Consider the following 20,499-nt stretch of genomic DNA (forward strand, 5'->3'; position numbering starts at 1 on the left):
TAAGATGTAGACTGTATTTATTCAAAGGTTTACAAAGTTGGTAGCATTACTACAAATAATTGAAAATGAGATCATATACACTATCTACAGATGCAATTCGTCGAAGATTTACAGAATTGTTGACATCACTGCGAAGAATCAAGGTCGAGATCAGATACCATTTGCAAGTAGATGACAGTATTACACTTGTCATCACCCAAGGGATCATCACCTTCTTCCAGCAGGCTGATGTCTGCGATGTCTATCTCTGGTTCCAACAGAGTAGTATCAGGAAGCTCGTTTGACTTGCTTCTCTTCTTCTTTGTCCCTGCTTTTTGCTTCTTTTTAATCCGGGCATGAAACTTCTCATCATGAACCTGCAACATTTGGAGCATTGTGTCATATTTTCATCTGTGTCCACTACAAGAACATTGAATCTGGGCAGTTATTTACTTGGTCGGTTCTAATTTTCTGTTACTTAATTTTTTTTTTAGGTTAATTATATCTAGATTGTGTACTTCAATATGGCCGATCTATTTACAGAATAAATCTTGAAGGCAAAAGCTCTTTAACCATACACAGAAATAAACCTACTCTAATTATCATAACATTATTAAAAAACTCTACACAATCTAGATAATTCTTGACATAACTGGCTATATTGAGCTATGTAAGCTAGATAACTATCTTTCGTAGCAATGGAAAGAAATAACTAAAGTGTATAATGAAATTGTGTGATTAGAAGTGAACATAGTGAAAATCTTAAAAACATATCAATACTGTTTTTGATCTATGTTGTTGGTAGTATGAATATTACGACAGTATTAAGTCGTGCTTATCATGATGAAAAAAAAATTAAGGCACAATCAACAAGCAGAAAAAATGGCGTTTTCCATAAATATCGGTACATATTGTTTTATGATTTTGTTAATTTTTGCTCAGCATTTAAGTCAGGTTAATGTATTCATTTGATTAATTTTATTATTTTTTTTACATCTTTTGTCTTTATGGCAAGTCTCCTTGTAGTAGAAGAAGAATAAAATAATAATTGTAATCCAATTCTGCATTAATGAAGAGAGAGATTAACTAAAGTGCAATTTTACTGCTTTTTATTATACCATACTACTGGCAGTTCCATTAGCTATAGAAAAGACAAAAGATGGCTTTAGAAAGTTGTAAAAAAAATATATATATATTTTGGATGGTGGATATTTTTGGAACTATTAGCCATTTGTGGATGGTTATGAAATCTTAAAAATCAGTACTGGCAACCTACACAAAGAAAACTCTCAAGCATTTAAAAATATCTTCCGTATACCATTACATGCTGCACCTGAATCTTAAGTCTATATGTTGTCGGTATTTTTTGGACTGATTATATTGCATTTATAGTAGTGACTAGTCATTAGTATTAATTGGTAGTCATTTATGACGTCATTCTTCCATTAAACTTACAATTCGTAGGTCATACAGTATATTACATGCTGATATATGAAGTACCGGTAATACTCTGCATTAGGTTAGGTTATTTTATTTTATTTTATTACATTTCCTAGAACCATTCCTAATGACCACAGTGCTAACTTGCTGAAGTAAAAGTGTTGGGCACTATGTTCCCGTGTTTTCTGGAAATCCATGGGGAAATAAGAATTTAAACAATTACTATACCAATATAAAACATTCTTCATACATTTATTATGTGCCAATAAGTTACTAAGTTGGTATCAGTTGCATGTACATGGCAGTGTGATGGCAAAATACAAGACACGGAACCCATCAAGCAGGTAACACCAGAAAGTCTGATGAACCAAATACCTGCAAAGTCTCTTTGGAAGCAAATCTACGAGGACACTTGGGACATTGGACATAGGCATCCTGCTTCTTGTGCGTTTTCAGGTGTGACCTCAAGTAAACATCTAGAGCAAAAGTTTTGTCACATCTTGGACAGTGATGGTTCTTCTGGCCTGCAAGAAAAATATGGTAAGTACACCATGGTTTTAGTAGTAAAAGTAGTAGAATATTAGAAAGAAACTGAAGAGGAATTGAACTAGAATATGAGTATATTAGAAGTGAAATTTAATTCTTCACCTTATTCACAATCTCTTTTGACGGTATTCCCTACCCTTTATTTATGATACGAAAAATTATCCAATGTTGGTTACTACACTTTTTCGCCCCTTTACTTTTTTCTTTCCTACTAATAGTTATTTACTATTTAACACAAATTGATGTGAGGAAGTCCATCTTTAGCATTATTAGTGGTGCAGTAATTTACTATTTTAACACTAGAGTCCCAGAGAAGACAATCTGTATAAATAGCACAACACGTCAAAATTAGAATACCGGTAGGTTAGGTTAGTTAAGCTCAGCATCTAGTTAGCCTCATTTATCTGGATTCTTCTTTTCTTCTGTAAAATTTTCTGGGGGGGGGGATGGGGGGAAGCAGGAGAGTGGGCACATAGCTTTCAATGAGCGAAAATCCTACCTTGTGAATCTTCTGTTTCATTTGATAACAGAAGTAGTTTCTGAAGATCCTTGTAAAAAGAGAATGCTATGGAACTTTGATTAAAAACAGTTTATCTTTCGAGGATGGTGTGTGCCCATTAATCAAATGAGAAATTAAATCAATCTCCTATGTCCATTCAGTGGAACTGACATGAACAAGATCTTTATGTCCCAGAGGATATTCAAGTCAGATAATATGAAGGTAGTGGAGCACTCTTGGACTTTTTATATTATTTTGTGGAACATAAAAGTACAACTCTACATAGAAGATTGATTTCATTTCTGATTATAGAGGATAGACGAAATGGACTCAAACATATATACGATGTGAAAGATACGTTCTTAGGAAATTGTCAGTCTCTGATATACAATCGAGCCCAATTCGTCGATCATCCAAAATCATATCATGCATGACATCGATATTTTCTGAAGTGGTCACAGAAACATGTCTTCCAACATGGTGTTCATTTTTTTATCTCTGTTCTTTCTCTCTTAAATTCTGCAATCCAACATTTTATGGTGGCTTACAAAGGGCAAAGTACTCACCAGAGTGCAAGATCTGGTGCTGTTCCAGTTTGGCCTTGATTTTGAACCTCTTCTGGCAGGTTGGACAGGCATGTGGGGCTGGTGACGGGTCGGATATGTGTCTGCGCATGTGCACCAGCTTGAGTTGATCCAGACGAGCAAATGCCTTGTCACAGATGGGGCACTTGTACCTGAAGGTTCGTACAAATCCAAATACGCTCACTATAGAAATCTTTCTTTTTCGTCATATTCTTCTGCATTTGGGAATACAATAGTAATTTATTATACATCTTGATTACACAACTTTTAAACTATATCACTTCGGAATATGTATTATATGTCTTTTTCGTGTTAAATTCTATCGTACCTGGTTAACATGTTTCGGCCTGTTATGAGCCTTCTTCAGAACTGGTTGCTGCTGGTCTTGGCGCCTTTTGGTTTGTTTCCCGTGGGAGGTGTGTTTGTGTAGTAAATGTGGAGTCAAAGAGTGTGTGTGTTCTGAAATCCAAATGAAATTCTCAACACACAACTCAATTTCAGAACACACATTCTCTTTGACTCCACATTACACTACACAAACACACCCTCACAGGAAACAAAACAAAAGGCGCCAAGACCAGCAACAATCAGTTTTGAAGAAGGCCCATAACAAGTCGAAACATATTAACCAGGTACGATAGAATTTAACACGAGAAAGACATATAATATATATTCCGAAGTAATTTATTTGTGGAAGTATTTCTAATATCTTTAAAATAATAAAGGAAGAGATGTATTTCCTTCACTTAATGCAGTGCCTTACTGCAAGTGATACTCTCTCACCGTTATTCTTAACATGGCTTTTATATTTCATGGAAGAAGGGAACACTATACTAGAACCTTCAATGCTCAAGTTGCGGAAAAACTCGAAAAATATTCAACCAGGTAATCAGCCCATGCAGGACTCGAACCTAACTCCCTTCCATAGGAACTGTGAGAGTTCTATTGTGTTATTTTATTCTTATCTCAGGGTTTGATCTTAGTCGGCTTACAAAGCATTAGGCGTGTAAGAGGAACTCATAACACAACTGGATAATTACCACTTAGCGATTAAAAAATATGAAACCATTGCAATGTATAACATGCACCAATATAAATGTAAATTTTCTCATTAAAGCAACTTATTTCGTTTATGATGAAACTAACTTCTGCAGTTGTCCTACACATTCTTTCCCTTCCTCACCTCCAAAAAGTCCATTAACAGAAAACTCACTTTTTCACTCCTGAGTGTTTTGTTTTGTGACGCACAAGTTCTCTCTGCCGGAGAAATCTCTGTCCACACTCCAGACACTCAAATGGTTTTACTCCAAGATGCTGCTTCTTGTGATCTGCAAAGTCCTTCTGATATCTACAACACAACAAATATATATATATGTACGTCGGTGTGTATAAGTTTCTAAGTCAATATTCTGCAGACTTTGTTAATGGAAATCTAGTGACAAAAATGTTCCGAAGCAGCTAATCTTCAAACAGCACCATTCTGTGTTACCTCATTTGTTTGCCGCATTCTGTGCATGTGTATGGGCGCTCTCCTGTGTGAGTTCGCATGTGCACTTTGAGGTTGTGTTTCTCTGCAAAGTGTTTGCCACATTGCGCACAGCCAAAGGGACGTACTCCTGAAAATATTCACATATATCTTGATCTCCAATTACAATTATAATAAAAACCATCATCAATCACCATCAATCGTTATTAATCATTATTTTCATTAATATCTTGTTACAGTCATATTACCATCTCAATATCAAAGGTCGTCAATAATTTTTATTAATATCTCATCAGTGTCTTCTTTGTCATCATCCTGTTATCATTATATTATCATCTCAATATGAAAGGTCGTCAGTCTTTTTATTAATATCTCGTCAGTGTCTTCTTTGTCATCATCCTGTTACCATTGTATTATCATCTCAATATCAAAGGTCGTCAATCATTTTTATTAATATCTCGTCAGTGTCTTCTTTGTCATCATCCTGTTACCATTGTATTATCATCTCAATATCAAAGGTCGTCAATCATTTTTATTAATATCTCGTCAGTGTCTTCTTTGTCATCATCCTGTTATCATTGTATTATCATCTCAATATCAAAGGTCGTCAATCATTTTTATTAATATCTCGTCAGTATCTCTTTGTCATCATCCTGTTACCATTGTATTATCATCTCAATATCAAAGGTCGTCAATAATTTTTATTAACATCTCATCAGTATCTTCTTTGTCATCATCCTGTTACCATTGTATTATCATCTCAATATCAAAGATCGTCAATCATTTTTATTAACATCTCGTCAGTATCTTCTTTGTCATCATCCTTCGTCAGTATCTTCTTTGTCATCATCCTGTTACCATTGTATTATCTCAATATGAAAGGTCGTCAATCATTTTTATTAACATCTCGTCAGTATCTTCTTTGTCATCATCCTGTTACCATTGTATTATCATCTCAATATCAAAGATCATCAATCATTTTTATTAACATCTCGTCAGTATCTTCTTTGTCATCATCCTGTTACCATTGTATTATCATCTCAATATCAAAGATCGTCAATCATTTTTATTAACATCTCGTCAGTATCTTCTTTGTCATCATCCTTCGTCAGTATCTTCTTTGTCATCATCCTGTTACCATTGTATTATCTCAATATGAAAGGTCGTCAATCATTTTTATTAACATCTCGTCAGTATCTCTTTGTCATCATTCTGTTACCATTGTATTATCATCTCAATATCAAAGATCGTCAATAATTTTTATTAACATCTCGTCAGTATCTTCTTTGTCATCATCCTGTTACCATTGTATTATCATCTCAATATCAAAGATCGTCAATCATTTTTATTAACATCTCGTCAGTATCTTCTTTGTCATCATCCTTCGTCAGTATCTTCGTCATCATCCCGTTACCATTGTATTATCTCAATATGAAAGGTCGTCAATCATTTTTATTAACATCTCGTCAGTATCTTCTTTGTCATCATCCTGTTACCATTGTATTATCATCTCAATATCAAAGATCGTCAATCATTTTTATTAACATCTCGTCAGTATCTTCTTTGTCATCATCCTGTTACCATTGTATTATCATCTCAATATCAAAGATCGTCAATCATTTTTATTAACATCTCGTCAGTATCTTCTTTGTCATCATCCTTCGTCAGTATCTTCTTTGTCATCATCCTGTTACCATTGTATTATCTCAATATGAAAGGTCGTCAATCATTTTTATTAACATCTCGTCAGTATCTTCTTTGTCATCATCCTGCTACCATTGTATTACCATCTCAATATCAAAGGTCGTCAATCATTTTTATTAACATCTCGTCAGTATCTTCTTTGTCATCATCCTGTTATCATTGTATTATCATCTCAATATCAAAGGTCGTCAATCCTTTTCTTTAATATCTCGTCACCATCATCATCACCAGTATCTCATTCCCATCACTGTATTATCATCTCAACAGCAATGGTTATCAATCGTCATTTTAATTAATATCTCATCACCACCATTTCATCTTCTCGTCACCCTTATGGTTGTCACAAATGTCACTGTCAGTGGTTGTAACAGTCATTATCATCACATTACCATCAATGGTTATTGATCAATATTTTCAACAATATCTCATCGTCATGGTTGTTATAATCATCACTGCATTCATTATCTCGTTACCACCAGACTCCCATAATAAAATCATTTTTGTTCGAGAGGGATAATTCTGCCTGTGCATCTCAAAAGACTAGTTCTCTTTTACATGCTTACTTGTGTACATTAAGTTATTACTAGTGTTATTACTATATAACATTTTAAGTAAAATATATCCTAATCTAAAATTATTACAGACTGATAGTTGCGTAGAACTCTAAAGAACAGAATTAATGTTACCACATTTCATTATTATAACAACAATGTATTGTTTTCATTATTTATAAACATGTTAATTTTTAAAAGTTTCAGAGGAAAATATTACAGTTACACAAACTTCACACTACACAGCTTTCTACTAATTTGGCTTCAAATATTTTATTCATATGTTTGTTACATTATTTTCCTTGACACACTGTTTGAAAAAAATTATACAGAAAACAATGATTAGTTGCTATACTGTCTTAATACAGAGACCAAAACCATGGGATTGGTTAGTGAAATTTATACTTGTGGGACAAGTATAAATTGAAACTCGATAAAATCAGTATTTCTCACTAATTAGCTTTATGAGAAAGCGAGTCTTTTGACTTGTGATACTTCTGGGGTTAGTACAGAAATCTATACACTGCATTCTTACATCTATATGATAATGTATTAAGATAATGAATATGTGTCACATACCCACGTGTATCTTAAAGTGTCGTTCCAGTCTAGCATTGTTGGTGAATTTCACACCGCACTGTTTACACACATGGTCATTTTCTGGCTTCTTCTCCACAGGTCTAAAATAGTGAAAGTCCTGTTATATTAAACAACAATCCATCAGTTCTTAGAATAAACTACTTATTAAGTTTTAAATGGAGAAAGTAATTCTAGGAACAGATTCTCTTATCAGTATGGGAGTATTGTTATGGGTAGGGTGATCAGGCCAGTCCCAATTTTTGGTACTTCGTCCCATTGTCCTGAAAAGTTTTCTCGGGATGCCAAAATGTCCCAGGATCCATGCATAAGTTGAAATATGTCCTGGTTTCCTTGCTCAGTTGGAAATATTTTGAGAGCTGGTTTTTTTTTTTCTCATGAAACGTAATGAGGTTTGCTGAAAGTATGTTGGAAACTATGTTTAGGTGGAATTGTGTTGTACAAAAGTGTAAAGAAAACTTTGTTACTTTAGACAACATTTTATTATATTTGTTTAGCTTTTTGTGTCTTCTGGGGAGCAATGCAAGTCTGGAGCGCATGTTTTCAGCCTTATGAACTTTTATTGGACTAAGTTTGGAGCATGTTTTCAGCCTTAAGAACATTTATTGGACTAAGTTTGGAGCGTGTTTTCAGCCTTGTGAACATTTATTGGACTAAGTCTGGAGCATGTTTTAAGCCTTAAGAACATTTATTGGACTAAGTTTGGAGCGTGTTTTCAGCCTTAAGAACATTTATTGGACTAAGTCTGGAGCATGTTTTCAACCTTATGAACATTATTGGACTAAGTCTGGAGCGTGTTTTCAGCCTTGTGAACATTTATTGGACTAAGTCTGGAGCATGTTTTCAGCCTTGTGAACATTTATTGGACTAAGTCTGGAGCATGTTTTCAGCCTTGTGAACATTTATTGGACTAAGTTTTTTTTTTATTTTATTGGGTTATTTTACGACGCTGTATCAACATCTTAGGTTATTTAGCGTCTGAATGAAATGAAGGTGATAATGCCGGTGAAATGAGTCCGGGGTCCAGCACCGAAAGTTACCCAGCATTTGCTCATGTTGGGTTGAGGGAAAACCCCGGAAAAAACCTCAACCAGATAACTTGCCCCAACTGGGATTCAAACCCGGGCCACCTGCTTTCGCAGCCAGACGCGCTGACCGTTACTCCACAGGTGTGGACTGGACTAAGTTCTGGAGCATGTTTTCAGCCTTGTGAACATTTATTGGACTAAGTCTGGAGCGTGTTTTCAGCCTTGTAAGCATTTATTGGATTAAGTCTGAAGCATGTTTTCAGCCTTGTGAACATTTATTGGACTAAGTCTGAAGCATGTTTTCAGCTTTGTGAACATTTATTGAACTAAGTCTGAAAAATGTTTTCAGCTTTGTGAACATTTATTGGACTAAGTCTGGAGCATGTTTTCAGCCTTGTGAACATTTATCGGACTAAATCTGGAGCGTGTTTTCAGCTTTATAAGCATTTATTGGATTAAGTCTGAAGCATGTTTTCAGCCTTGTGAACATTTATTGGACTAAGTCTGGAGCGTGTTTTCAGCCTTGTCAACATTTATTGTACTATTGTACTAAGTTTGGAGCGTGTTTTCAGCCGTGTGAACATTTATTGTACTAAGTTTGGAGCGTGTTTTCAGCCTTGTGAACATTTATTGTACTAAGTTTGGAGTGTGTTTTCAGCCTTGTGAACATTTATTGTACTAAGTTTGGAGCGTGTTTTCAGCCTTGTGAACATTTATTGTACTAAGTTTGGAGCGTGTTTTCAGCCTTGTGAACATATATTGTACTAAGTTTGGAGCGTGTTTTCAGCCTTGTGAACATTTATTGTACTAAGTTTGAAGCGTGTTTTCAGCCTTGTGAACATTTATTGTACTAAGTTTGGAGTGTGTTTTCAGCCTTGTGAACATTTACTGGACTAAGTCTGGAGCATGTTTTCAGCCTTATAAGCATTTATTGAACTGATCAAAAGAACCATGCTTCCTTAAATTTAGATAAAACAACATTATTGTTAAAACTCATTTCAATCTATTTTGTGTTTACTTGTACGTTGTATACAAGCTAAAGAGGAAATATTAGAAATCCAAATTATGATAAATTTTAATATTTATTCTTTCACAATGATAGCATTAATTTGCATTTGTAATTGTTTGAATCTTAGTTTGTAAAATTTGTGTTTGATGTCTGGCATCTAAGAAGTGTCCTGGTTTTTCACTTGCAAAATCTGGTCACTCTGGTTATGGGTTCTAAATACCCTAAGAAATATTTATTTATTTACAAATGGCAAAATGTTGATTGTTGACCTGCATGATTCAACTTGGGCAATGCAGTGAATGCTCATCTATGATGTTATTTGGAACTATTGTACAAATCACAGTTGATGAACAGATAGCAGTGGCAGTAGGAACATTTTACATTCTCATTAGAGAAAGCAGTGGATACTACAAAAAATCGGTTTTGCAGCGGAAATACTCATTTTTAGCATCCAGGATGTCGAAAAAGTAGTTTCAGCATGGCACTTGTCTGTCCGTCAATGTACAATAATTTCTCCTAAACTATTGATCAGATCTTTCTGCATTTATTTGTTGACAAAATGAAGGAATGAAGTATGTCATCAGTAAAAGAAAAGACGAAGAAAATATTACTTAAAAATACGTTAAAGTTAAGATTTCGCGAATGAAACCAGTATTACTGGAATTCATTTCAAAACTTGAATTGTATTTTTCGTGTTCTTGAAAGCACGTTATTTTGCAATTCAAAAGTACGTTTTTTGGGGTTATGGGAAGAAGTATCAGTATAAAAAAATGGTGCAAAAATGAGAACAATTTGCGTTATCACGCCTCGTGAATTTTACTGATCTCTATAACACTTGTTCACCAGTATTAGTGCAGCAATTAATAATAATACTATTATTATTATTATTATTTTACAAAAGTATTTTTATTACACTGGATGAAAGCTGTAGTTCTGTATATCGGCGTACTCTTTTTTTGTTTTTGTAAAGATTTAGTTTACAGACATGATTATGTATCCGTCTTCCAAGAGTCAGAAATTTGGCAGTCCCAGTGGAGCCATACCAATGAAGTTGAGAACCAAAAGGATGTAATGACTAGCCTCGAAACAGTAAACTCTTATATTAATTTCTCAGCTAATTGTCTCTCTTACCCGACTTCTGTCTTCTCTTCTGAAGGTGTCTTGCTTACTGCAACTGTATCAATTGAATTAAGCCTCGGGATAGGAACTTTAGGAACAAGAGGTGTTGTCACAGCTTGACTGGCGAACACATCTGAGGCTGTCGATGGTATAGGCAAATTTGTGTCAAGTGTTGCAACTGCAGAAGTCTGAGGAGTAGACGTCAGCATTGCCGGAACATCTGGAGACTGAAATGTGAAGACAGGAGCAGAATTGACTAAGAGGTTCTGACTGGCGAATCCGAACGGTAGTGGCTGCATGGTGGGGTGTTGCTGCAACATCACATTGCGCATCAGGAGGTTCCCCGGAGGACAGACTGTGACGGGCTCTGCAGGCAGTTTGTGTCGCTCATCTATATGTCCTGCTAGAGTGTCCTTGTCCAGGAAGTCTGCAAGACAGACACCGCACCTGTACAATGTCACTACTTTCTCAGACACAGACACACACTTCTCACACTCGGCCTGAGAACCCCGGTCGTTGCCAAGCAACCGATGGCACTGTTTACATGTGTGTAGGTTGGCCGAGTTCCCTTCTGGTTTGGCTTCCTGCATAATAACCTGTGGCGTACTGTCGCTCTGAGGGCTTAATGTGTCAGCTGCTGAACTGGATTCAGGTGGTTTGTCTGCGGTCACCTTGTCAGGAGACTGTGGTGGTTGTGAGAGTTGCTTCGTTGGTTGTTCATTCTTGCGGAACACCTCATCCAAGTCTTTGAGCTTGTTCTTCTCCTCATTAATCAGTTTGTTGATTTTCTCTGCATGTGGATGGGATTCGGGGATTTTATCAATTGGTGGCAGCACATATATCTGCAACAATATAGGTACAGTTCTGTCTTACTCAGTTACTACACAGACCATAATTCTTATATACAGAGATTAATTTATTTTATTTTATTTTACGATGCTGTATCAACATCTCTGGTTATTTAGCATCTGAATGAAATGAAGGTGATAATGCCAGTGAAATGAGTCCGGGGTCCAGCACCGAAAGTTACCCAGCATTTGCTCGTATTGGGTTGAGGGAAAACCCCAGGTAACTTGGCCTGACCGGGATTCGAACCCGGGCCACCTCGTTTCGCGGCCAGACGCGCTGACCGTTACTCCACAGGTGTGGACTACAGAGATTAAAGAGAGAAGTAGAGGATGACATTAAGAACAAAAGAAGGAAGAGATGAGAGAAAATTATGAAAAGAAAAAGAGTAAAAGCAAAGAAAAGGGAGAGAAGAGAATGAAAAAAGGAGATACCGAGCATGATGGACTCGAATTCCGGAGGTCTTGGGTTCGATTCCAGTGCCGATCAATCTGGTCGAGATTTTTTCCGTAGTTTCTCTCGAGGAATATAATTAATTTTCGGTTAAATAAAGGCGAATGCCAGATTGGACCCAAATTACCACGAAATAATAGACATAGAACAACAACAAGCTTTTCGAACAGTAAACTACAGACAGTCGCGATATGACCTAGACCTAGAAGTTAAAACAACTATAAATAATTAAATAACTAAAGCTAAAGCTAAAAGAGAAATGAGAGAAGAAAGAGAGTAGAGAAGAATTATTGTTTTATAGCAATGTTGATCGAAATGAAATTGCGCACACCAATCTTTTATAGATGATCTCCCCAGGCATAACTTTCCATTCAGCAGAAGTACGCCCTTCTGCAATAAAGAAACGACTTACAGCACACTGTTCACTTTTGGACATTTCCGTATTGTACCATTTTCTTTTTTTTTATTTATTTGGAGCAACAGTGTTAGGTGTACCAACCACCAATAGAAAGTCTATAACCATTGTTGCCAATACCTCTAACATGAACTCTGATCGATACTCCTCTTGTGTCAGAAGGCAAAAGGAAGTAAGTGCCAAAACATGGATTTTTAAGGTTATGATTGATTCATATACACAATGAACAGTAAGTAATGTCATTTCAGGGGGTTATTCTTTGAGATATTTCAGACAAAACAGTTGAATAATTTTGTTCGTTGTTGCTTGCTTTTCGAGATAAAAATTTATTTATACGAAATATTTCATAGCATGTTTTGGGAAAGCCATTAATTTAATTTCCAATATGCTCAGTCAATTTCAGAGAGCAGTTATTATGATAATAAATGATTGATAGAATTTTAGTTTTGTCCTTTTAATATGCAGAAATTTGATCCAAACAAATGTCATATTTTAAAATTCCTTTTCAGAACGAAAAGTTACATTTGTTCAGATCAAATTTCTGCACATTTAAAGGACAAAACTAAAATTCTTTAAATCATTTATTAACATAATACACTGCTCTCTTAAACTGACTGAGCATATTGGGAATTAAATCAATGGCTTTCTCAAAGCATGCTACAAAATATTTCATATAAAACAATTTTGATCTCGCAAAGGATGCAAAAACGAGTAAAACTGTATTAAACTTTTTTGTTTTAAATATTTCAAAGAATAATCCTCTGAAATTAATGACACCACTTACATATCACTCTGTATAGTATTTTATGCTTGTTTTGGTGTCAGTGCTTCCGAATTACAGAGATGGATAGTTGGGTATATATTTCGATATTCAAAGGAAGTAAGTCATAAAGCTGCATGCTTTCATCTCACTATCTCTCAAAATGAAGATTTTGGACTTATTTCCTTCTGGCTTCTGAGGTAAGTCCTGTTGCACATAGTAAGTCTCAGCTGACTTTCATTTCCATGTTATGAAATGGCAACATAAAAAGGAAACAACCACCAGAGCCTCCACTGTCGAAAATGGATTTTTTTTGTAACAACCACTAGATGGAAGTACTGCTGCAAGCTATTACTCCATGCAATTCCAATAAGGGTTATAACATGACTTCATTTGCAGTCACTAGATGACAGCATAGTGATATTGATAATACTGTAGTAGTTGTCTTGAAAACGCACTAGGCTGATCAATCTATAATATGTGATCAGGGCTTCCATTTGAAATAACCATATTACCCCAGCAAAACAAATAGTCCAAACTAAATGTTTCGTTAATAAACCATTATTGTTTCTGCCCCCTTGTGTTACCTCGTTGACAGACTTCTTGTCCATACAGGAGATGACAGGCATGTCAACCTGGTGCTTAGCTCTGAGATGGCGCCGCAGGTCCTGGTTCTGCCCGTAGCGAGCACCACACAGTCCGCATATGAAGCGCCGCAACCCACGGTGAATGCGCAGAAAGTGGCGTAGCAGGTTGCCTCTGTTGTTGAACACCATAGAGCAACTGGTACAGCTGTGACTAGCAGCACCTGGCCCCTGGTGCACTGTGTTCATGTGCTTCTTCAGGGCCTGCAAGAGGGAATGCACGTTCTGTCTAGTTCGGTTAGCTGATACTCTTTCACTTAACAGACCGAGTTAGGTATAATACATTACATGGACGGGAAATGCAAATCCATGCAGAGAGTAAATTTTCCAAAAGGACGTCATTCTGCAGTGGCTTGGTAATGGTGTGGGCCAGCATCTCCATGGAAGCTTGCTGTTCACTGAGAGCTGCAGAATAGAGCTTACAACCGGTTTATATTCGACCAGTGAAGGTAAGCGTTCACTACATCGTATCGCACACATCGGACGAATCGCACGGATCGGAAAAAGACTATCTTTGCTGTAATTGTTATGTAACTGCGTTCACTACATCGTATCGGACGCATCGCCTCTCGGCAAATCCGTCCACATTTCTCCGATGGGCAACTTTTCCGATGCGTGCGATCATGGCCTTCTTTAATAAATCAATTTTAATTGCTCAACTGTTACTATTATGTTGTGCCATGTTCAGTGTCGCGCCAAAATGGCAGACGGAAAACTTATTTCGCTTGTAGAAAATTGCGAAGAATTATATAATTTGAGGCGTTCCCATTACAGTAATCAAGTCATTTCTTGCAAATATATTATGTAACCAATATTTCTTTTGTTTCTTCCTCTTCAATTAAGACGTATGAAGCAATTACAAATTCTTATTCGCTAAAAGACGTAATTAATAGACCTAACCTCAACTCCTCTGTTTTCAGTAATGTCAATATCGTATGACGTCATGTTTTAAACACCTGATAGGGGAATTTGATGAGGCGATGAGGTGAAGCCATTACAGTGAACGCACTGCACTTAAAATATCCATTGCATGCGATTCGTACAAGGAGTGCGATATGATGTAGTGAGAACATCTGACAGAATGTTCGAACTTCGAGACTATATCAAGGTATGTATGCATACCTTGTTATTGCAGAGGACCCCTCAATTATTATACATCTGCTTCCATATCGCATAAAATACAGGAAGAATCAAAACTCTCTAATATAGCACAAATTTCTCTCTTAAAAGAAGTCGTACTTCATATTTTTGACCCCAAAATTTCATTGCCCTCAGCTGGATGTGAATCTGCAAATCTTGGCTCCAATGGCTAAATATATTCGTGGAAAGTGTGGAATGGTGACTGGAGAGTTTAGTGCTGGATGCAAACCTGCAGACGTTTGAACTTCATATCGCACTGGCTGCAGCTGTACGGACGCTCGCCGGTGTGTATTCGCAGATGTTCTCGGAGCCCGGCCACCCCTTGGCAGCTCACATCACACAGAGAACACTTGAACCTGCAGAGGAGAACAGTTGGCAATGAGTGAGTGGGGCAGAGTTCTACACTACATCGCAGCTAGCACTCACTTCTTTCTGGCAGCGGCCTGGCTGTGTGTACTCAGGTGATGTTTGAGCTGGCGTCGCCGTATGAATCTCTTGTGACACACGTGGCACTCATTGCTTGATTCGTGTTCTGCCACATGTCGTAGTAAGAACTTAGGACGCAGGAACACCTGGTCGCACACCCCGCACTCCAACCCACTCTTGTCCTGCCCGTGCAGCAGCATGTGTCTGTCCCTTGAAGTCTTTTGCTGGAACCGCCGGGAGCACACCGTGCAGCTGTGCGGACGTTCAATGGTCTCAATCTGCAACACAGCCTGAAGGTAGTGTCTTACTGCTTTCAATTTGATTTACTGGCAAGAGCCAAGACATTACTGGCTGTACCAAGCACAACGAAAACTAGACAGATACAATGATCCTTTAGAAAACATTAACAATAGAATGTCAAAGTCCTATTCTCAGTGAGACTTTTCTTACGTTTCGAAAACATTAAAATGAGGAATGAAATTCCTAATCCGTGGCGCTACAGCCCACGAAGGGCCCAGACCGACCAGCCAGCAGCTGGCCTCACGGCCACATGCCAAAGCAGAGGTGGACGATCATCCAACCAGAATGGAGGTATCGTGTGGTTAGCACGATGAGCCCCCCAGCTGTTATAGCTGGTTTGGGTAACCGGATTTCGCTACCTATCGTGGCTCCCCAAGTGCATCACGATGCTGGGTGGGCACCGGTCCCATACAATGGCCGAAATTTCATGACAAAATTTCTTCTCTCATGAGGACTCGAACCAGCGCGCATTCCGTAACGCAAGTCCCAGGCAGGATGCCTTAGACGCCACGGCACAGGACAATGAAATTCCTAGGTAATATTTTTTAAGTTGAATGCGGGTTTTATTTGACGTAAATTACTGTCTTCACGCTACGAGTTGGCGCGGGGAGTAGATAGGCGGGACGGGGGAACTTTACGCTACACTCTGACCTGAAAACTTCGTCCACTTACTTGGCTACAAGGGAACGGAGTCAGACATAAAAGATCCCGCATCTTCGGTGTTGTCGCTATGACTGTCATTATCACATTTTTCAAAATTTCTGAAATATGATCTGCCCATGATAATCGTCTATGTTCCAGCCGTGTATATTAATTTGAATCTCTCAAAACAGCCATTAGCCCCACCGCCCCCACCCTGATGGACAACAATGAGTGTTCTGGACACATTTATGGTACGATGAAAGAGTAATAGAACCGAGAAAAATTTCTCTCCGGCGCCGGGATTTGAACCCGGGTTTTCAGCTCTATGTGCTAAAGCTTTATCCACTAAGCCACACCGGATTCCACCCCGGCGTCGGACAGAATCGTCTCAGTTTTAAGTTCCAACTCTTGGGTTCCCTCTAGTGGCCGCCCTCTGCACTACGTCATAGATATCTATAAACCTAGGACCGAGGACTATATTATTATCAACACTATTAACACGAAAAGCAAAGGATAACTAAAGCAATACAAAGATTTGCGATATACTGAAAACAATTGTCTTGTTGAAACTAATAAAACACTACAGTAAAAACCCCACTATTATTTTCATAAGTCGCAAAGACTTATAGACACGTGCAGTAGATGTTTGTGAAACAGGAATATTGCAGTGAACAGCGCGGTGCGCATGCGCGACTGTTACCCCTCCGCCCCGTCTAAGTACTTCAGCCGCCTTCTCCTGGCGTGACAACAGTACATTAAATTGAATATGCAAATACATCACTCCTATGAAATCATTTTCAGAACCTGAAATTTTTATGTTAAATGCGGATTTATATTAATTCGAGGTTACACAAAATCGAGTTTTACTGCATATTGTATTGGATTTTTAAGAAAATCAAAATCAAAATTAACGATTCATGTAAAATGTAATCCTATTTACCGTGTTTCTACTAAGATGATATCAATTACTAAGTGAAAATGTACACATTACGCCATTGCTTTATGTGTACATATAAGTTTACTGATGATAGGAGAATATTGCTTATTCTTTTAGAACTGTGTAAGATAATATACTAATTGTCTGTTAGAAACATGAAATAAGTTGTCAGTTAGGCTGAATGCAGTCTCCAGTTGGTGTTTGATGGGTAACTTTATACATATCATTTAAATACTGCAGAATTATGGCATTTTAAGTATTATAAGCTTTCTTTCAGAAGGGGGGGGGGAACAAATATACCTGTAACACTATCGTGATTTTAGCTCGAGAAACTGCGACTGTGCCCCATTTTTGTCTCTGGCCACTCTAATTAGGAGGGACAGAGATTTCTATTGATTTATAGATTCAGAAGCTGGTGCACTAACTATTCTGTTAACATTGTGCAGTTTTAATTGGGTCTTAAGCTAACCTTATGCACATGCTCCAAGTGGAAATTCCTCTTCCCTTTGGTGGGGAATGTCTTGCGACAGATGTGGCACTGGTGCTCACTGCCGTCCTCTGCCACACCAGCTGCCTTGTGTATGTGTGTGGCCATATGTCTCCAGGTCTGGCTCACCGATCGACTACGTTTGCCACACACCAGACATGTACAGCTGCGCACGTGATTGCTTCGGCGATGTTCTACCAAATCCTTGAGTGATTGAACTTCCAAACCGCACAACTTGCACTCCACCCCACGCTTCTCTCCAGGGGGAGCATCGGCATCCAGTGTCTGCGAGACAGCCGACAGCAAGCCCTCCACACACTCCTTCACTGTCTCTGCTCCCCGCTTGAGGTACGCGCCCAGCATCTGCTCTAGCTGTGTCTCTTCGTGGTCCTGCTCTTCAATCGCTGAAAGAAACCGGCGCTTGCTCTGGGGATCGTGCCCATGCACGTGCACCAGCATTGCTAGCTCATCTTGAAACTGCATGCTGCAAATGGAGCACACAGCAAGTAAATGGCGTCTATGGTGCACACGCAGGGAGATGCCATTCTGGAAGCGTTTGCCACAGCTGTGGCATTGGAATGGTTTCATGTGCACCAGGTGCTCATCGTGGTGTCGCTGGCAGAAGTATTCTGATGCAAACTTGGTGCTGCAGAAGCGGCACGAGTAGATCTTGTCATGTTTGCGCTCATGAGCCTTCTGTTCCATGGTAGTGGTGAACTCCATGAAGCAGATTTTGCAAATGAGCTCTGGGTACTGGATTCCATGCACGGCAGATAGGTGGCTCTTTAACTGTGATGGAAACACGTACTTCTTTCTGCATACAAAACACTGCAACAACAAATTACAATACATTAATACTGCACGAAAAAACACTGCAACAACAAATTACAATACATTAATACTGCACGAAAAAAAGAAGAAGAGGAAGAAGAAGAAGAAGAAGAAGAAGAATATTGACGGTTGTTAAGCAGCCACAACAGAATATATTATTTTACAAGAAGCACAAAAGAAGACAGAAGGAAAGAATAGAAAATAATGGCCTTTTGCAGTAAGTGCAGTGATTTTCTAAGGCTATATTAGATTGAACTAATGCTTAACAATCTATCAACTAAGGAACACTACATTTCTCAATCATTCATTCTACACAATGCCAATTTTGCATAAATGGTTCCCTGCAAGGATGATTTAAGACCTGTTGCAGGGTCGCCCATAGGAGGAGGGGACCCAGTTCGAATGTTAGATGTTTTTTTAGGAAGAGGAAGACACAAAATATTCAAAAAAACTTTTTTATATCAAAGAAGAATTGTGTTAAATATTATTGAAATAGTAATTAATGTTTTTAACAAATTTTAAGAGGTAGGCTACTACTGAAGAGTTACTTCCTTCTTTATGGGAACATGTAATACAATTTCCTTAGCTTGTTATCTTAGAACTGTATTATTTTTTTTCTCTTGTATGGAGGAGGGACCCGAAGGCAGCCTGAGGCTTATTGTGCTTACCATTCCTATTATTGTGAATGATTGGGTAGCGAAACGGCCGCGCTCTTGTACAAGTACAGCACGCCGCGCGTTAAGCTTAACTCGGGCTATTGTATGGATGATGATATGTGAATTAATGATGACAAAATGAGACCGAGGTCCAACACCGAAAATTACCTAGTAATTCTGCTTCAACTGGTTGAGGGAAAACACCGGAAGAAACCCCAACCATGATTTGAACCTGGTCCGCTAGTTTCATAGCCAGACATGCTGACCATTACTCCACAGCGGTGGACTATTACTGTATTTAAATTATATAATTTCAACTTTCATTTAAATACTGACGAGAAGGGAGGTCCCTGACAAATGTTTGTGGGAGGACCCACAATTCCCTATGGGCGGTCCTGTCTGCCGACTAAAAGGAAAGGAGTGCAAAGTTCAATAGAAACTCGGTCTTTAAACTATTCGTTCATATACATCTAGGTCTTATCTTAGAATAAAACATTAACCTGTTCTGGGGCGATGTGCTGTAAAGGGTGAACGTCTTTGATGTGGTGTTCTACTTGAGTGGCAGTCAAGAACTGCTGATTGCATGTCCCACACACATGTTCGTCTATGTTATCTGGGTCATCCAGTATTGCCTTGTAGGCTCCTGAAAGCGATGGTTCAAGTGATTTGAGCTCACGTTGCTGCCACATGCTTGTGATTAGTGGCACCACTCGATTTGCACCAGTTACACGCCGTGAAGGTTTTACTGCACGGCCGGGTTCTTCACGAATTATCTCGATGTGAGTGTCCCCCATTCTATCGTCAGAACTTTTGTTAATGTCATTTGTTTCTACAGTTTCTTCTTGAAAATTTGGTCCTAGGAGTTGATATTTTTCATTGCCAACCACAATTGAATATAAACCTAAATTTTGTTGTAATTGTATTTGCTGTTGCTGGACATTCGTCAAACCTAATGTATTTTGTGAAGCTGAAGCACTCAAAATTAATGTTGACATTTCCTTGTTTACATACTCCGTTGGTAGACTTGTGAGCAAAACAACTCCCGGTTGGTGTGGTGAATTTACATTTGTGGCAATGTTCACGTCTCTCACAGAAGCCATCTTCAGATACTTCTATATTGTCTTCACTTGAACTACTATTTTATTCACGCATCCAAATTCTAACCTGAAACACGTTCATTGAGTACAGTATATATTTTAATAACAATACAGACGTAGGCTGCGTTTATACAGTGTTATACAATACGAATTGTTCTAACAATATTAAAATATATATATTTAATCTCAAGTGACTTAGGAAACAGGTAAGCTAAATTGATTTTAGGTTATGTTTATGTTATTCTTTTACCGTCATCAGCCATTATGTACAAAATGTAAAACAAGTGACAAACGAAATGAAAGATAAAGTAGACAGTAGACAG

At 37.9% G+C, this 20,499-nt stretch overlaps 1 protein-coding gene across 1 annotated transcript; it reads right to left on the minus strand.

Moving 5' to 3' along the window:
* Positions 1-20,457, minus strand: LOC138712299 (zinc finger protein 26-like). The gene is made up of 13 exons (XM_069843925.1): positions 20,427-20,457; positions 19,580-20,243; positions 17,575-18,420; positions 15,227-15,504; positions 15,030-15,156; positions 13,604-13,864; positions 10,555-11,384; positions 7,369-7,469; positions 4,538-4,664; positions 4,262-4,396; positions 3,031-3,200; positions 1,795-1,943; positions 1-356 (listed from the first exon to the last, which is right to left on the minus strand). The coding sequence occupies exons 2-13, from the start codon at positions 20,177-20,179 to the stop codon at positions 126-128; spliced, it is 3,855 nt and encodes a 1,284-aa protein (XP_069700026.1). The 5' UTR covers positions 20,180-20,243; positions 20,427-20,457; the 3' UTR covers positions 1-125.
* Between the last annotated feature and the right edge of the window lie 42 nt (positions 20,458-20,499).

The sequence above is a fragment of the Periplaneta americana genome, chromosome 13 (genome assembly GCF_040183065.1).
Source record: "Periplaneta americana isolate PAMFEO1 chromosome 13, P.americana_PAMFEO1_priV1, whole genome shotgun sequence".
NCBI classification, from domain to species: Eukaryota; Metazoa; Arthropoda; class Insecta; order Blattodea; family Blattidae; genus Periplaneta; species Periplaneta americana.